Source organism: Callionymus lyra, chromosome 3, assembly GCF_982586985.1.
Source record: "Callionymus lyra chromosome 3, fCalLyr1.hap1.1, whole genome shotgun sequence".
Classification (NCBI taxonomy): domain Eukaryota; kingdom Metazoa; phylum Chordata; class Actinopteri; order Syngnathiformes; family Callionymidae; genus Callionymus; species Callionymus lyra.
This window is the reverse complement of record NC_141820.1, coordinates 38,564,892-38,583,988: the sequence shown is the minus strand read 5'-3', so window position 1 is coordinate 38,583,988 and position 19,097 is coordinate 38,564,892. Positions and strand designations below refer to the sequence as shown.

Below are 19,097 nucleotides of genomic sequence, written 5' to 3'. Positions count from 1 at the left end.
AGTAATGCAATAAAAAATGATGAGCAACACCTTAGTTCCATCCCTGTTGCCCAGTGACACAGGAAGTGAGTGAGTCATCGTGCTGGACAGTTTCCTAATGCAGAGGCGGAAACACAGGCACTAATAAATAAAAAAAAGATTTTAAAGGTGGAACAATAATGATTGTATAACCATTGAAAGTGTTGGATTGAACAACTGACATACTTTTGTGAGCCGTGTTTGTTATTAAACATGTCTTACATCTGACTCATGTCTCAGCTGACTGATCACATGGTTAAGAACCTATTTACCAACCCATAGCAAACAATTTGTATGATGAAGAACAACAAGCTAGGCCATCATTTTTTGATAGGACTTAACCTTTTAACAAATATTTATAGTCGAGACAAATTCAGGTTTTAATGCACACACCATTGGGAGGAAAATGTCTTTTTTCGTGCAGGCTTTTCCTTGAGTCTCTAAATCTCCTGTGTTTATCTCGTGGTTTCTTGACCTTAGCATATATCTTATTGGTAATTGTTTTGATTGTTTGAGTGCTTTGTGACCCTGGTCTAGAAAAGCGCTCTACAAATATTACTTACTTACTTTGGCAGAGCATCTTAACACGGCAATTAACTTTGTTGCAACACTTAAAAGAAAGGTCAAAATATGACATTTAATAAACTCCTAAGACAATGAGCCCTGATGAAACATGTCCTACACTCAAGACCAAGCCGAAGAGCAAACAGAAGATCCACTCATAAGCTTTAAGACGCTGTTGTGTTGCTTCTACATGCTTTATCGAACAACACCAGCTCTTTTGTTTGGAGTTGGAGCAGGGGTCCTGAAGTGGTACTAATGTGTAGTGGCATTTCTCATACATCACTAGAATTATATTATATATGATTATATTGAATTGAATAGTTTTATATTTTTATTCTTTCATGTTGATTTAAGACACATTTTTGACGCATACACTAACACATTTTCTATAACATCTCAGTGATGGAAATATATTAGTTCTCTTAGAACCAGATCTAATTACAGATCTTAGTCAAGTGGCTCATAAGTCATAATTTCATTTTGGGAGATTCTGGGAATTTTAATTGCATGGGACTTTTTCAGAGGAATTACTCAAATGTATTTTTGTGTTATTGATCCCTTGGTTAGCAACTGGAAAAGGGTTCTGGGAACTACAGTACAGGTCAAAGGTTTGAACACACCGCATTCAATGCTTTTTCTTTTTTTTCATGATTATTTACATAATAATCTCTCACCTAATGCATCAAAACTATGAATGAACACATGTGGAATTATGTACATAAAAAGGGAAATCTTGAGTATGCAGACTTTGGGCAATCGTTTGGTCACCTTCACCACCTGAAATGGTTTTTATGTATACACAGGTCTTTTCAGGGTTAGTTAGTAGATTTTGTCATCTTATTAATGTGGTTGGGACCTTATAAACCATATAAATCATTTTATGGAAAGAACCTAAGTAAAGAGAAATGAGTGGTCATCACTACTTTAAGAAGTTTAGATCAGACAGTCCCATGATGTACATCATGAGATGCAATGTTGTGACATAGGTTTGGCAAAAAGGGGAAAGTGAGTGATTGTTTAACATTGATCAGAAATGTTCCTAATAACCTTTATTTGGGTTTTATTCTCGCATTATTTCCCTAATCTGGTAGGCCCTAGACCCCCTTACTTCTCGGGAGAAGATGGTCACCACTCCATCACAGAACCCAGTTGCCAACCACTCATACACACAACACTGAACTGTTCAAGAATTTTATTAGGAAACTCACTAACAGCTTCCCAAACATGCCGTTTGGATTCAAATAAGAGATTTAAATGCAGAAATGTATGATTATTCAACAAAATCCAACATATTTCTGGGTTCCGATTGTGGCAATTCATAGTCAGAGAACATAAGCTGTAGACCGCATTAAAATGTCCAAATCCTGATAGCCAAGTCTTTCGATCAAACCAGCCTCTGCAGAAGCTTTGCTTGTATAGTTTCTTTTCCTGAGCCTGTTGGGTGATTTTTATATCCGGTGTGTCTGGTCTGAGTTGCTTTACTTGTAATCCATGCGTTTGTGTCTTCTTGTCTGGACTATTGCAAAAGTTTGTTTAAATGTCTTAACAAGAAGGAGCTGTCTCGCCTGCAGTTGATACAGAACTCTGCTGCGAGAATTCTAACCCGCTCAAGTAGAAGAACTCACATTTGCCTGACTCTTCACTGGCTTCCAGTTTCTTTCAGGATCAACTTTAAAATTCTGGTTCTTACTTTCAGAGCTATTCATGGTCAGGCTCCTCCTTACATCACTGATCTGATCCAGCCTTACACCCCAGCTCGGGCTCTGAGGTCTGTGGATCAGAATCTACTGATGGTTCCTAAACACGGTTCAGGACCAGAGGAGAGAAATCCTTCCAGGCTGTTGCTCCTAAGCTTTGGAACGATCGTCCTCTCACTCTTTGCGCTTGATGGAGCCTTCAAGAAACATCTTAAGACACTTTTATTTGTGCAGACTTTTCCTTTATTTTCTGAGACTTCTGTGTTGTTCTCGAAGTTATCTTGACCTTTTAAGTATATATTTTATTCAGTATTGTTTTGATTGTTTAAGCGCTTTGTGACCCTAGTCTGGAAAAGCGCTCTACAAACACAAATTACTTACTTAACTAGAAGCTTCTCTGCCATTGTTTTACATTCTTTCAAAAGTTCTGATATGAGATTTAACCAAGTGAGGTGTCAGTTGACCCACGTCTATGTTAATTTGCGTCGCCATTTTACCACTGTCCAGTGCTACACTCCATTACCCAATCAGAATAAACCAAAAGATCAAAAAGCTAAAGGGAAACTACCAACAACCTGTCCTCTCCACAAGGACACCAGAGAAACTACAATGTCGAGAGCAATTTGGCAAAACTTTGTGTCCTCGAAGTTCCAAAATGGTGCACACTACCAAGTGATCTAAATGAGCTAGTAACATGTACGTGCACTGTTATGTAGATAGACCAGATATGACAAACAAAAACACAAACCAAGATTATAAACCAAACTTGAATGCATCAACGCAAATATAATGTAGAAGTGAAGAGTTCTCCAAACATACAAATCATCACTGTTCATGATTAATGTCAAACTAAAAAAATAATTCAACTAATAAAGGGATTTAAAACATGTGTGTTGTCGTTTCCTGCTTAATGGGACAATTCTGTACTGTGTATCTCATCCTCAACTTGTCTATGAACTTCTATGTTGCGTCACTTCTTCCATCATGAGGCTTTTTTTGGTTGAATGCCAAATATGAGCTTCCTCTCTGGGAATTCTGTGAACTTTTACTTCTGAGGCAACGTTGTCCCTTTGTCCATATTTATCTCTTTAAAGCCCACGCTAGTGCCTCCCAATGATCTTGTCAGGATTGTGACTTTTGGAAGACAACATTACAACTCATAATTACCAACTGCCATAACCTGGGAGTTAAAGCTATGTTTTACAAAAACAGAAACACAAGCTTCCGTGCAGGCCTGGTGTGAAGCCAAAACATTGACATTTTCAAGGACGCAGACAACGCCCGGCTAATCAGCACCTTGGACACGAGTCGTTCATCAAAGTGTGAGGCAGGAATCACTACGGATGCGTCTTTTGGCAGGAAAAGAAAGTGCACAGAAATTAACTAAAACAGGTTAAACTTGACAATAAGCCACATGCAAAAACAACCCTGAATCGGTGGTTTAGGTGGGCTCCAGAATGTAGATGTCTTTTCAACAGGATCATCATCACCTGACCCAAGATGCACCTTGTTTTCTCCTGTCCTCGGTATCAGCAATGATGGGTTATAAAACGATCTGTTGTGTTAACTACTTAAACTATTAGTGAGGCATACAGTGTTGATCATATGACTGATTCTGTGCCAACTATCTGTTATCACAGTAGGTAAAAGTTCAATTACATTTGTTTTCCACCAGGTTTCATCACATCATTTGACTTGAGTCCTAGAACAGTACAGGCCCAACATTTCAACGGTGAGGAACGATATCGTCGATGTCAGTTTTGGTCATGTTCCTTCTTCACCTACTTACGTGAGCCAACGGTCTGCCTGACCCGCATTACTCTGAGTTTAACCCTCTCAGACACATCAAGGCTGGGCTGCTGTGACGCTTTTAAACGTCGCAGAGCTCATTTCATTCAAGAAGATTACGGATGTGACGTCAGCAGCAAACCATGTAGCAGCTGCAACAGAGAAGCGTTCCTACCAGTCCACCGGGGCAGCCCGTTTTACCATTCAACTCAAAAATGATACCTTAAATATCTATAATAAATGTATTGTCGACTTATTTTCCTGCTATATCACAGTCTAAAGGTCGAGTAAAGTAGTACTGCATGTTCAAAGCTTTACATCTATGATGTCATGCGGCTAAATGGCGACATCACGTGACCTTTAGAACGATACACAGCACGATTAATATATATCGTTTTGAGGTCCATTCGCACATGTTGACATTAATGATCATGATATTTATTTAAAATGTAGGCGAATTTGTTTATTTTATTTCCACTAACCGAACTCAACCGACGGCCCCCACCGGCGAGCAAACCAAGCGCACACTCCGTGCTAACTGCGTCGTGCTCGGGGATTTTTTCGACGAGTGGGTGGGATTATTGGAGAGGCGTTGCCGCTCTCCTTTGAGATTATATCCCAGCAACCGGTCACATTTAGCCACACATTGCTTACGTCGCCAGCAGTAAAGAGCTGTCACCTGTCAAAAGTGCAAACGCGATCCCAACAGGAGTACATCTGAAGCCATGGCGAACTACATCCACGTCCCCGACGAGGCTCCAGCCGTGCCCAAAATAGACGTGTGGGTGGACGAGAGCGACTTCAGACCCGGTGCCCTGAAACTGATCGCTGAGCTCAGACCCGACTGGAAGTCTTCGGATGTCAAGATGAAGGTAATCTTGGAGTTTTTGTGGCCCTTTCACGGCAGCGGGGGAGACGTTGACACGAGTTGCTAGCTTGGATAGCCAGTGCGCACTCATTCATTGAAGGGGCGTCTGTGTGTCCAAGTCTTATTTCAGGTTCAAATGATGATCGAATCTATTCTCAATACGATCTGTAAATATCTTAAAACATCGTCCACTGGGTAGTGGTTTACTTGTACTTTCGTCCTCGTCACTGGGGTAGTTTTCCACCGTTAGCTCTAATCTGCTGGGAATCTCGCTTTTTATTTTTTTACTTTCTATACAACTCTGCTTATAATGCCAGTATCTCCACTATTGACATCGTATATTTACAGTCAGGTTTCTTGATAAAAACTCTCAGTGCGACTATGACTCAATGTGTTCCTTCCAGATGCATAAAGAGTCACGAGTCACACGCACCTCCCAAACTCACGTTTGTTGTGCAACATCCAGCTATATGTTAGATCTACCTATGGTATGGTGCTTTACCTCAGCGATTACGTAAGACTCACACATGTGTCTCTACTGTATTCAGGTCGAGGCTTGTAAAGAAAAAAAAGGCGTTTTAACAGGGAGGTGTGTCACAAAAACTGACGTTTTTGCAGGAATTTATGAGGTCAGTTGCAGTAGAACTGATGCTCTGTTAGTTTAAACCAGGGGTGTGGTTGTCAAACCAAACTCTAAGAAGTTAAGTTAATTCCTTGTTTCAAAGAATATAAAAGCATTTTGTAGCAGGTTAAAAGAAAACGGGCCTCCTCTCTAGTTTGCTCACAGAACACTCTAGAGCATACTGTAAAACAAGAAGATCCTGATCAGAGTTTATTCATATTGTATGCAGAAGTGACTTGCTGTGGACAAACATCAACACTAAAATTAGCAGTTATTGGTCAAACACTCCTAACCTGCTATGTGTTTTTCAGGTTCTGTGTGACTCGGTGTAGGGGGGTGTGGCTCTTCCTAGTAAACAGTGGGGTTTGGTGGGGGTCACATGTTTTTCCTCCCACTTATTCATCAATGAGTGAGAGTTCAGCAAATACCAGTCATTGCTTCCAAATGCAAAATAGAATTCCTCAAAATCCTGCCATTCCCAGCCGTTGGCCAACAGACGGGACAATTCCAATTGGTATTTGCCACAGCCTTACACATAATGTTTGTCTATTCCACATTATAGCCGTGCACTTCTGAAATGTAAGACGTTTGTGTCAATCATCACCACAAGCCTGTGACTGTGGTTCAAATAAACAGATTCTATAATTTTTAAGCAAGAAGACAATTACTGACATGAAAGTCTAACACTAACACAATGTCATATTTTTAATATTGTAGATACAGCCATCACAAGGTGCAACTAGTTTTTGTTGTTTTGAAAACATTTTTTTTGAAAAGCTCATCTTTCTGGGGGACAGAACCGCTAAATAAGTATGTTAAAATGCACCGGATGTGAAAAAATTCTGCTCTGTTGAGTCATCAACTTGGTTTACTTATTAATATACCACTGATGCCTCAAGTTTGGTAGGTAAATATTGAATGAAATTGGGTGTTTTGGGGACTTTTTGGAAGTTTGACATATAAAGTATTGACACTACAAGTTAGGAAAGACATCCTAACTGCAATCTGCATTCCAACAATGTGCTTTGAGTACTTACACATTCTAGCAGGACCATCATCTTGCACATAAGACACAGTTAAAAGCTCAGGAAACAGAAACTAACTCTCATCTACATGTACAATTGAGACATAAAGCATTCCTATTGAAGTTTCATCTCATTCTGTGACTCCGACTGGGTTACACATTTGGACATGAAGTCCATTAGTCGACTCTACAATTATTACCACTGTGTGGTTTTCTGTCTTCATTTTGTTTAGTGAAGAAAAGTCGGTTGAATAAACATGAAACCACCAAGACTGTACTTGATTTTGTCCAATTGGAATGTAACTTCACCTCTGCACCAGCACCTCAATACACCCTCAAGGAAGAAAACGATAGACTGCCCTCCTTGCTGCAGTATTCTTATCTGGATGCTCCTCTCGGAGGAACACTGACAGACTTGTTTTCATTTTTAGAAAGGTCAAAAACGTTACAACACGTATACAAATGTGATATTTTTATCAAACGCATCTGCTTATAGATAATCATTAGAACACATGTACAGTTCAGGCCCCAGGCATCCTTGGACTATTTTAGTGTCATCATCTGAGAAGAGTATTGTCGACTTCTAAAATTACTCTGTGTTGAATATGAATAGAAGTAGCTCCACCCTGAATTGAATTTCTTACTGACACAGCAAAATAGTCCTAAACTTTGTGTTGCCTCTCTTTTGTCACCACAGTTCTTCACAGACGGCATCACCAACAAGCTGCTGGGCTGCTACATCGGATCCAACATGCAGGATGTGGTTCTTGTCCGCATTTATGGCAACAAAACTGAGCTGCTAGTGGACCGTGAAAATGAAGTGAAAAGCTTCAGGGTCTTACAAGCCCACCGCTGCGCCCCCCAGCTCTACTGCACCTTCAACAACGGCCTGTGCTACGAATTTCTGCAGGGGACTGCCCTGGAGCCGGAGGACATTCGCAGCACACCCGCCTTTAGGTACAGAACTACTGGCATCTTGTGACGAGAAACCAGTTTGAACGCTTGACAGATACATCCTGTTCTTTCTTCCTCACAGCTGCACCACCGCATAAGCACATTCTATACAGTTATTACATTCAAACTATGTACTAGTCATTACCTTAAGTTGATAAACAATTAGTTGTGATTCTTCAGTGCATTTTACAATGTGGAATGTTAAAAACTGATAACAGTTTAAGGACAGAAGTATTTCCCATCTTGACAATTAGACTTGGAGGCCCTGGTGCCATCAGTGCCAAAGCAACAACATTATTATTATTTTATATTATATAAGTATATATTTTATTGAGTATTGTTTTGATCGTTTAAGCGCTATGTGACTCTGGTCTGGAAAAGCGCTATATGAATACAAATTACTTATTTACTTACTTAATTATTAAAGGTCATCATCATAAAGTGTATTGGAGCCAACATTGCTAATGAAGTAATGATGCTAGTCAGGGTTTACCTTTATTGACTCCTTTCTGATTTAGTTCTTTCTCATACAATCATATTTATTTAATAAAAGTTATATTTTTCTTGTCACTGTCATTTATTGGTTCGTACTATATTCAATAAATGTCTCTTTCTTTGGCTTGTCTTAAGTCTGGTACAACTCGGGCACCTCTTTTGTTTTACATTTTTTAGAAATATTAACATTAATTGAACTCTTTCAAGCACACCATATTTTACCAACTTCAAATTATAATGTGTGCTACTGGACAACAATTTAAAAATTAGATTAGGTAGATGGAGTTTTTTTATTTAAACAAGTGTTCTCTAGAGTTTTTATTTTTTAATTACAAGTTTGTAATCAGGAGGTCAAACAAAGTCCTATAAATTAATCGTCAATATTCTGCCTTTCCTACTGTACAGTCTCATCGCTCGTCAGCTAGCCAAGTATCACGCCATCCACGCTCATAATGGCTGGGTGCCTCAGTCTGACCTGTGGCTCAAGTTGGGCAAGTACTTCTCCCTGATCCCCCAGCACCTGAAGGACCCGGAGAAGAATGCACGGTAAGACTGGCCCCGCAAGAACAGTAGAAGCCCTGCACCTTCTATGTGGAAAAACATGTTCATAGTTCTGTGAGGTAGCCTCAATTTATGTTTGAAAACGAGTTTGAGGAGTATTTAAAGATCCGACTGTTTGGTTAGATCTGCTGAGGAATCTTTTTCTGTCACACAACCGGTCTCAATTTTGGCATCTGTTGCTCAAATGGTTTCGTATGTAGCTGTACTTTGCACTCAGCCTTATAAATGATGCGCAAAACGAAACTTACTGATCGGTGCCTGACTGTGGAAATTACCGTCAGATAAATAGAGATAAGATATAGGATATCTACAGGAAGTACTGCATCTCTCTCTCTCTCACTCTCTCTCTCACTTGAGTCAAAGTTGTATCCAATGACCTTGTCTGATAGTCCTGACATTAACTGTCATTTTACCTTAACCTTCATTCTTAATTATCTTTTTTTGGGTAAAATAACACTTTTTCAAATCTCTTTTTTCGTTTGAATATAAAAAGTAAAAAAGAAAGTTAAAATAATTAAAAACACAGCTTCCCGTAAAGAATATCAATGATGACCCGAGTTTGAATCTATAAAGTGTTTCCAGAAAGATTTCAGCAGAAAAGATGGAATCAAGTCAATTCACGTCTGGTTTTCATTCGGAGGATATGTTTTCATCCCGGGCCAACAGAGCTGGGAAATATTCCCGAAATCCTGTGGGATTCAAGAACAACTTGGAAGTGGACATGAAGTTGTAGCTTAACTACAAGCAGAAACGAGCAGTTGGATAACTTTCCTCATCTGTTACTTTCAGAATTTTCACCTTTGATATCTAACATATTGCTAAACGTAGTCCAAAGTCAGCACTGACCTTTCATCTCTATTTTTTCCATCGTTGTAGCCTAAATACTGTCTGTGTTGAAGAAACAGCCATGCAGCGCTTTAGATGCCCACATGCTCCTCAGGCTGTTGCCCTTTTCAAGTCCAACCCTTTAAAAAGAAGCAGCTGTAAACATTTGGGTTTCCTTGCTCTAAATCTGGCACCAATCAATGTCCCTTGAAGTCTATGACTGACTCAATTATGAGACCTTTGATCAATGTGCTCTTTTTAGCTATTAACATTAAAGAAGAAATACTACTTTTTCCTTTAGCTTAACGGATGAGGAATGTTTCTAATATTATAAGATAACTTTTGACATATTGGGTGTAAATTGGTCGGTAATTATAGAAATATGGATTCATTTGTTACAACAAATCATGCTATCCGTGAATGAAAGGTGACACAAAGAGTGATGAAGGACCATTCTGGCGTCTTCCTTTTGTGTTTTCTTTCAGCAAGTCAGCCTTTCTACTGTGACATATCTTGTTTATACGCTTCATTTCCTCATTTACACATTCATGTTTCTCATTGGTTGTCTTTCTCTTCCTCTTTTCCATCTTCCACAAAAATGGATAGGTCGAACATTTGTTTTGCAAATTGTGGCAGGGAGAACTATGTTGAAGCTCACCGTTTGGTTTGATGCTAAATCACATTGCCGGATGATCTTAAAGCAGTCAAGTGCAAAATATTTGTAAAGAAGTATCCAGCCACTCAAACATATGAATGCTTATATTTCCACCATTAATTCAATGACAATTTGATATTTTACTAAAAGTCAGCAATAACATTAAGACTTTAGACACAATCTTTCTCCGTATAGTTGGTTGAAAGTGTGAGCATTCAGAATGGATTCAAATGTTATTTTGCTGGTCTTTAAAAGAAGGGAATGCTGTTGAGATGTCAACTTGACTGATGGCCCCAAAAAAATATTAAGTAGGTGTAAAGATCACGTATGGGTCATGTCCAAAACGCTTGTTTTGTATGTTTATAAATAGATGCATTCTTTGAAATCCTGTTTGCAGGTTGATGAAGGAGGTGCCGAACACACAGTGCCTCAGAAGAGAGCTGCTGTGGCTACAGAAGACCTTGTCAGGGCTGAACTCCCCGGTGGTTCTCTGCCACAACGACCTGCTGTGCAAAAACATCATCTACAACCATGAGACCGGTGAGTGGAAGCTGCACGAGTGCAGTCCTAGACCTTGCTTGTGTGTCTGTAGTGTGAACTGCATTGGTGCCTACACGCAGGTAGGATCCTGTTCAGTGCACTTTGACCCCATGCCTCACTCACTGCTAGTGTTTGCATTAGGCTGGAGATTTAAAAGGATCAGATCCATTCAAAAATAATAAAGTCAGTAAACGATTATGATTTTTGAATTCTGAGTTAGTTCCCAGTGTCACTGAAGTGCTAAAAGTCCATTTAGGAATTCAAGCTTTACCAGTGTTTATTTATTATAAATGTGTCTCCTCATGGAGATGGACTATAAGAGGTGCTTTGCCTTGACGATTGGGTTAAGGATCAATCAAGCCAAATGGATGGATGACAGCAGACTGTATAGATTAACCAAGCATGTACATCCTCTAGAGCACAGGTGTCAAACCGGTCCAGTAAAGGGCCAGGGTGGTGTAGATTTTTGTTCCAACCAGTCAAGCACACATGAGTTAACCAATCAGGCACCTGAAGACAGTAATCAATCAATTATCAGTCAGGTGTTGCTTGTTTGAGCCGACACCTGATTGGTTAACTCATGTGTGCTTGACTGGTTGGAACAAAAACCTACACCACCCTGGCCCTTTACTGGACCGGTTTGACACCCCTGCTCTAGAGCTAAACCTGTGAATTGTTAAGGGCAGTTTATGTTTAAGCGTAATTCAACTCATGACTCAGTGCCCAACCATTTACAAATGTTTTTTATCAATGAAATGCTTCTCAGAATTCTGGATTGACTGTTGATTTGAATTTGGACCATGGCATGTTTTCTGATCTGTCCCTTTAAATCTGCTATAATCTAGTTGAACACATTACCACTTAGCTCTATATTATATTAGCTAATGTGTCTTGATCCCATTGTTTTAATGGTAAAATGGCAGATGTTTACAAAGTCTACACTTGCAGTCAAAATGTACAGAGGAATGCTGGTGTTGTAAACAAGAGAAAGAAGGTTTGAAAGTGGACTTTATGAATGTGGGAGGTGGGGGTCTGGGATTTTTTTAAGAGCTTTTAGGCCTCTCGTCCACTAGAGACGAGGGGCGAGGCCCTTCTCTCACAGCTCCTTGTGTTTAGCCTCTCTCCCTTAGGACTGACAGCCACGGCTATGGCTGCTCGGCACCGCCCTGCCCTGGGGAGGCAATGGAGAGACAAACCTCACGCACAGTCGGCTCTGAGGGCCCCCAGTGTAGTCGGCCCTCTGCTCAGGCTAATCGGGATGAGTTCATGGCACACCTCTTTTGATCCTCCAATGCTCCTCTGACGCGAACGATCCCACTGAATCCAGTACCATTAGAACTTCTTACTCACAGTAAGAGTCACCACTTGTTTGTGATTAGTGCCTTAGAAGAGTTTCACAAGTTAATAAAAGGCATCGGCCAAAATATCTTGTCACACGATCTGAAGAAAGCTTAAAATCGGTTACATAAACTTCACTGTGTAATATTGCTGTTTGCTGCAGTTGAGTGTGTAAGTTATGCCAGAAAAGTCGATCTGCAATTGATGTGTTAAATTAAGTGTTGCTTTTCACATGGAAACAAGTATATTTGTCTTCATTCTACGCAGATAACATACTCGACTTTTTTCAGGTTCTGTCTGAAACATAAATGTTATGAAAATCAACATTGGATCCAAATAAAATGCACTTGGATCTAGTAAGTGGAATTATTGTTATTGCCTCACAAAAATGAAACCGCCAGGTCACAAGAGCGGGGTATCTGTGAGTAGCTTTACCTGGCTTCTCAATTAGTTTCTACTTTTGTTGACATATTAAAAAAGTCTAACTTCAGGCAGTCGGAGACAAGATGTCGTCACCGACAAGAGACACAGTGTACCTAGTAATTCTTCCATGGCTACTGTTTATGGAACTATGTTTCTACTTTATGTAAGCCGTGGCGGCGTGTACCTGTCGGTTAAAGATGATCTGAATGACAACAATGCTTTCAATTGTCATTAGAGTAGAATCTGAGCCCCACGTCTGACCCGCTTTTAAGTAGACTTGCTGTAAATCTCTAGCCATTGTCTACAAGTGCGTGAAAGGAAACCAGAGAAGGGTTCACAGCCTAAAACCGTTAAAATGCCACATCCTGTTCTACCAAGCTGCAGCTAAGATGCCACCACTTCCTGTAACATACATAAAGCTATTTAACTTCTGCTTTCATATGTCCAATTTTAATGTCACCCACGTTGTGATCACATGTTGCGATCACATGACTAGCAGGAGGCACACGTAGAAATGAACACATTAGTTGCTCCCCGGAGCAACAAAAAAGTGCTGTTCAGCAGCCGACAGGAAGCCTCTGAGGGACTCAGAGGTGTCACGCTATCGTGTTCACAGTGGGCCAATGAGAGCGGAGCATTGGAGGGGGAGTGTTGTGTGGAGGGGAGGTGAGATTGCCTGCTGCAGAGGAGGAAAAAGAAAAGGAACGGAGGTTTGGCAGCTCTGCCTGATCTTTTTTCTTTTTTTGCGTTGGAGCTAGAATGGATTACACACAAATGTGTCAGTGAGAGAGTGAGCATGTGTGAAAGATGTTTGCCCCAACCTTTTCATCTGCTGCACAGGGGGGCTATAGCCACTGCCTGGAGGTGTTCAGTTGTGTCCCGCTAGGACCCACACGCCGGCTGGTAACCTACCTCAAAGTGTCTTTCTCTGTAGTCCAGCACTACCTCAAAAAACAACATTTCCTAGGTTAAGAAAATGTCTAAAGCCCCAAAGAGAAAAAGTCATCTTGTGTATCATGTACTTTTAAATGATGCTATTCTGTTATTGTTGATAGTGTTAGTCTAACTTGTCGTCGGGCCTGTTAAAACAAGGGTTTGTATTCTGAGACTTCTGTAAATGCAGACCGTCTTAACAATACTTGTTTTCTACCCACTTTCCCTCTCTCTATGTACATCAAATTTCCACCTTAACCCCTATTTTCTCAGTCACTTCAGCTTGTGGGGATCCTTGTTGGAGACATGAGCATTATTTGCATGAGTTACAACATTCAAATAGAAATTGTATTTCTATTGAATTAATGAGCATCAGTAAATATGTCTAAAAAAAAAACTGTAAATAATTAAAGATTATCAAAACATATTCATTTATATTATATAAGACTGATGGAAAAAAAAACTATATTGTATTCTTGTGTTTTTAAAATTTGGATTAAATACGGTTTCAGAAACATTTAAAAGGTAATGTATACATTACTACAAAAGAAAGATAAAGGTGTAAAATGAGAACAAACCAAGGTTTAATTCATTTAGATTGCATATACATCAGTTAAAAAAAACAAAACTAATATAATGGGTCTCTTTTTATACAATCTTACTGACCAAAAATGTCATTAGTTTGCTTAAATATTATTTATCAAATACTCTTTCATCTCATTTGGTTCATAATATTAACCCTTTTTTAAACGTAATTTCAAATCCAATTTCAATTCCCAACATGTTCTAATAAACACAGGGATTGAATGATACAAATGTGCACTTTTGGATATTATTCATGTTGCTGAGGCAGCAAGAAAAACTCAACTTCAATCATTAAGCAAAGCCAAAAGACAAAAGAGCTTGAAGTCACTGCTGTGTTACTGTGGAATCTGCTGGCAGTTCCAGTGTCCTGTGAGCTTGTTACTAACCTTCCTTTTTCCTTGTTTTCCACTCAAACCAACTTTGTCTTGGCTCTTCTCCCTGTCCTTCCCTGCATGTATCCAAAACAAACTTTTGGTCTCCTAAGGCCGCCTGCACTTTTCCAAATAATCATGTGCTTTGTGTTGAGTCAGACTTGGCTCATTTTGAAACTTCAATCCTGCTGACTGTTTGTTTTTGCCTTGTAAGTGACATGACATTTAAAGCTCCAAACCTTTTCCCCCACTTCACCTCACCTGCTATTCTGCATTTCATCTTCACTTGCATGGGCCTTTTTCATCCTTTCCACTGAACATTTCTCAAAATGCAAACTCGTGTTGGCCCAGGCCTCTGCATTAGCCAGCCAAAGCATTCAGATAGAAGCAACGATTAGGTTTGAAATAATAATGAGCTATCAGAGGGATCATTATTGAAGATGGACTTCTTGTGTCTCTGCCTAAACAATGCTGCTTCTCTTCTCAGGGAATGTAAAGTTCATTGACTACGAGTACGCTGGGTACAATTACCAAGCCTACGACATTGGGAACCATTTCAATGAGTTCGCTGGTACGTGATGGTATTTTTATTGTTGACACTGGAAGACTCTTGCTGAAATATGTGCTTTCCTGTTCCAGGCCTAAATGAAGTAGATTATAGTCACTATCCTAAGAGAGTCTTTCAGCTGCAGTGGCTCCGCTCGTACCTGGAAGCCTATAAGGACTACAAGGGTCAGGGCAGTGATGTGACTGACAGAGAGGTGGAGGTTCTGTACGTCCAAGTCAACAGATTTGCTCTGGTAAGTCTGATTATTCACCAGTTATCCAACTTGTCTTCACATACAGATGAAAGGTTCTTTCTCTTATAACACTGTGCATACACTTGAGATGTATTTCGTGAAATTGGCACTTAAACAGGTGGATGACAAAAAGAAAACTCTACTTTAAGATCCTTTAATCTTCCAATTAGCTATACATGCAATATTTCCAACTCGCAAGTTGGATGCAAAAGCACATTTTAGGATCTCTGAATAGAAAACAATTCCATTTTAGTTGTTTTTTCATGTTGCATAGTTATTGCTATCAAGATAAGTTTAAATAAAAGATACTATGAGAATGAGTTGTTCAATTGGTCTATTTAATATTTACTTTCACTTAAGTTTTAATACTTCATCCAGCAAACGACAAAACCTCCCCCTATTGGTCACTTTTAGTAGTGCCCTCAATATATTTCCGGTATAAAATAAAAGTACTGAATCAAATGAATGGTGAGCCAGGATGTAAATATGACTTTTAAAATCCATTTGGAACTACAAAAGGTAATTTGAGGCATGATAGTCAGATATATAATGATTATTTGTACTATAATGTTGTTTGATAATGTTGTTTGCAGAAATGTGTCCACTGTGGTTACACAGAATGACAGCAGCTCCCAGTTTACTCAACATTGTATGAAATGGAAAGTTCTCAATCATATCTCTGCTTATCAAAGCTGTCCTTGAAGAGAGTTGCATGTCTTTGTGTTGTTTTTTGTATGGTTAATGAAATGAAACTTCACATGGCAGCACAACTCTAGGACAAAATGTTCCATCTGACCAATAAAAACCTGCAACAGTGAAACAGCCCTGGGGTCTGTTTGAAGTGGATATTCCGGCTTTTCTGACGGCTGTTTTGTAAGCAAACATGAATTGGAAAGTGATTGTAGGTTAAACAGAGCGAGGGGTAACCAGAGCTACTTGGTTTTATGTGTGATGCCTGCCTGTACACGGTAGCGCATGATGACACGCACCCACAAGGCCCGTCTCCTCCTCTGAGACCCACTTTGCCTTGTTTACTGTCAAGAAGAGAAACCAGGGCAAGTAAAGGATGGTTTTGTGAATCAATTGTGTTTCTGTGTCATCAGTTTGTTGTTGCCATGGGTCTGGTGCGGCCTTTGTAGTGGACTTGTTGGGTAATTAGAAACGACATTTACTTCCCGGCCTCGTGTTAAACCTCTGTTTCTCTCCTTTGTCCAGGCTTCTCATTTCTTCTGGGCGCTTTGGGCACTGATTCAGGCCAAGTTCTCCACCATCGACTTTGACTTCCTGGGGTAAGTTTTTCATCCTAACTGGAAACAACATTCTCTATAGAAAGTGTTGAGCTTCTATTGTCGTCAATTCTTATGTCAGGAGAGATGTGTGCTGGAGGAATCAGCTGACGGACCAGCTGACTGGGCGCATGTCTACTGTTCTAACATCAGTTTGTCCAATCACATGTTTAGGAACAAGATGAAAAGACTTATCTCCTATTAGTCTGCCTTGACATTTTCCAACGTGTCATATGACCCTTCATGGTGTTGACTCATCTCTGCCTCTGTCCTCAGATATGCGGTGCTCCGCTTGAACCAGTATTTCAAGATGAAACCAGAGATGGCCCAGCTAACCTTACCCGAATAGAAGCCTCCACCCAACCTCCTCACCTTCTCTTCCTCCTGTTCTCTCTACCCTTCACCCCTCGCACTCTGCTCCTCATGAAGACCGCAGGGTGCCCTCGTGGGGGTCACGTAAGGAAGAGCTCGACCGCGAGTCAGTCAGTGCCTACAGGTCTCCTTGAAATCAGACTACAGTTTTCCTTCGACACACCATTTCCGGCGCCCTGTGCGCGGTGTTCGAAGACCTGCTACGCTCAATGATTTCAAATATTAACACGTTTCTCAGCAGCTTTTCCAACTTCCTGTAGAAACACCCCGAGAGAGCTCACTATCATGGTCCTCACTCATCATCAGAGAACTCAATACTCTCTTTGTCTGCTAAAATAATATGTGGTGAAGGAAAATGCCAGTGCAGTGCAACGCGATTCCAGCCAGTCCAACGAGAGACCTTTTGATTGGTCATATGACTTTTTCTTCTTTTCGCCCTTATTTATTGCCGGCATGCCAATGCGTGACATCGCTTGTAAAATAGCAGCACTGTCCCGGCTGCTGCGTGGATGGATAAGGGCTCGTTTATTTTGGGTACTATGACCCAGAAGGCAAAAGAAAAACAAAAAAAGAGGGATGACGACCCTCTGTAATGATCGCTTCTTTATCAATGTCTTGTTTTCCACCGTTTGCATCTGCCTTAAAACTGACAGTCGTTACATCTCAATGTTCCTGGAACATTCCATGTTTGATGAAAGGAAAGGAATTCAGCTCCCTCTAAACAAGACCAAATTAGAAATTGAATCTGTGTCAAGTTCTTATTGCAAAACATCTTTTGTCCCTGACAGAAGGTAATGTGCCAGGTGTTTGATGGAATTTGTTCTAGCCAGCCTTTTTAACTGATTCAATGTTGCCATTTTGGTCTGGGAAAGAATGTGGAATAGAAACACTAACTCTCCGCTGATCATCTGTTCTCCACTGCCCTTCGTTAATAAAACCTGATGAAAGTCGGCCTCGAAGGATAACAACAACGGCTGCTTTAAGTCACTTGTGTTATTTGCATATGAAATTGAATTTAAATCTGCTTGAGGAGGCCTTTCAAAGGTATCCCATGGTTACAATGAGCAAGTTGACTCCAAAGCTTTGGTTGCTTTCTTGCTTTTACATATCCCACACTATTGTTTTGTTTTTTCCAATGTAGCAAAGTTCTAGTCATCATTATTTGTTTTTTATTTTATTTTATACACTTATTTAAAATAATGTTGAAGATGTCTGCCAGTGCAATAAGATATGATTATAAAGAAAATCTGTTTGAGCTTCCTGAGCAAATTCCACTGCAAAAAAAGGGTTTGAATGTGAAAAAAAGCTTCTTTTGCTTGAAGTCGGTTACCTCATGACGCCCAAAGACTCTGCTGTAGCAGTGACGATGCGACCAGAGTGGACAGTCGGATTTTTCTCACACTCAAAAGTATAGTGCATAAGTGAAGGAGTGGACTTTGCCATGTGCCTGAAAGAGAGTTTATTTGACACTCCATACCAGACTTTCTTTCTGTCTTTTAACCAGTGTCGGGTGGATTCATCACACTTTGGTTTTTTTTTAAATATCGGGGATTTGAATTTCGAGGTTCAAAATAAGTTTACTTCTACAAAATGCACTCCACTACCATTCTTCATTTGATTGGAACAGTTGAACTAAAGACTCCCGCTCACACATTGGTCTTCTCCTGCGATGCATTACGGACATTTGAGTTTTTCTGTGACCAGAATGTGAAGATCCACTACATTTGTGTATTACAATGTGAAGAAGTCTGCCCTGTTAGATTATCTGTGGCCACTGTAGTATATGTTCATATGTACAGTTAATAAAAGTAATCTTTTTGTTTTTCTAAGTTGCTTTAAGATATGTTAGGGGTTAAGATGTGAAATGGAGAAAAGGAAATTCAATACTGTAGACATGCTTTGGAAAAATAAAGATCATTTACCCTCATTTGTCGCCTCTTGTTGTGTTTAGTTGTGAAGAAAAAAAATACAATAAATAAACCCTTTTTTAAAATGATTGTTTTAATTGTTCAGTAACAGTCGAGGTCAAACGGTAGAATCAACTCGTCACGACGCGCCCATCGGTGACGTCACTCGCACAGCTGTCAATCACCTTGTCTCGCAGGCCCAACACATGATGGTAATATGTCGTTTTATCAGTTAAATGTGCACATTTTTGCTGGTAGATCTCAAAGGGTCGTAACTAAATAATCAACACATTTAAACTGACACTAAGTATCGTGCTAACGTGATGAAGCTAGTTTAACTAACAGTAAATGTCATTTATAAATGACAAATATCACACTACTGAAATTGATGACAACAGGGTTTTGAAGGACTTTCAGGACAAATATTTCCGTCTAAAGTTCACTTGATCTCGTGAAACGCGAGTTTACGTG

At 39.9% G+C, this 19,097-nt stretch overlaps 1 protein-coding gene across 1 annotated transcript; it reads left to right on the top strand.

Annotated features, from left to right (window-relative positions):
- The first annotated feature begins 4,667 nt into the window (after positions 1-4,667).
- Positions 4,668-18,646, top strand: etnk1 (ethanolamine kinase 1). The gene is made up of 8 exons (XM_087787848.1): positions 4,668-4,939; positions 7,279-7,538; positions 8,436-8,576; positions 10,469-10,611; positions 14,749-14,832; positions 14,901-15,061; positions 16,277-16,350; positions 16,624-18,646. Exons 1-8 carry the CDS (start codon positions 4,793-4,795, stop codon positions 16,694-16,696), a joined length of 1,083 nt encoding a protein of 360 aa, XP_087643974.1. The 5' UTR covers positions 4,668-4,792; the 3' UTR covers positions 16,697-18,646.
- The last annotated feature ends 451 nt before the right edge of the window (positions 18,647-19,097 follow it).

Excerpts from the sequence above, each read along its gene's own strand:
- etnk1 (XM_087787848.1), top strand. The coding sequence starts at position 4,793 with ATGGCGAACTACATCCACGTCCCCGACGAGGCTCCAGCCGTGCCCAAA. Across the intron at positions 7,539-8,435 it reads CGCAGCACACCCGCCTTTAG|TCTCATCGCTCGTCAGCTAG; the intron begins GTACAGAACTAC and ends CCTACTGTACAG. Across the intron at positions 8,577-10,468 it reads GACCCGGAGAAGAATGCACG|GTTGATGAAGGAGGTGCCGA; the intron begins GTAAGACTGGCC and ends TCCTGTTTGCAG.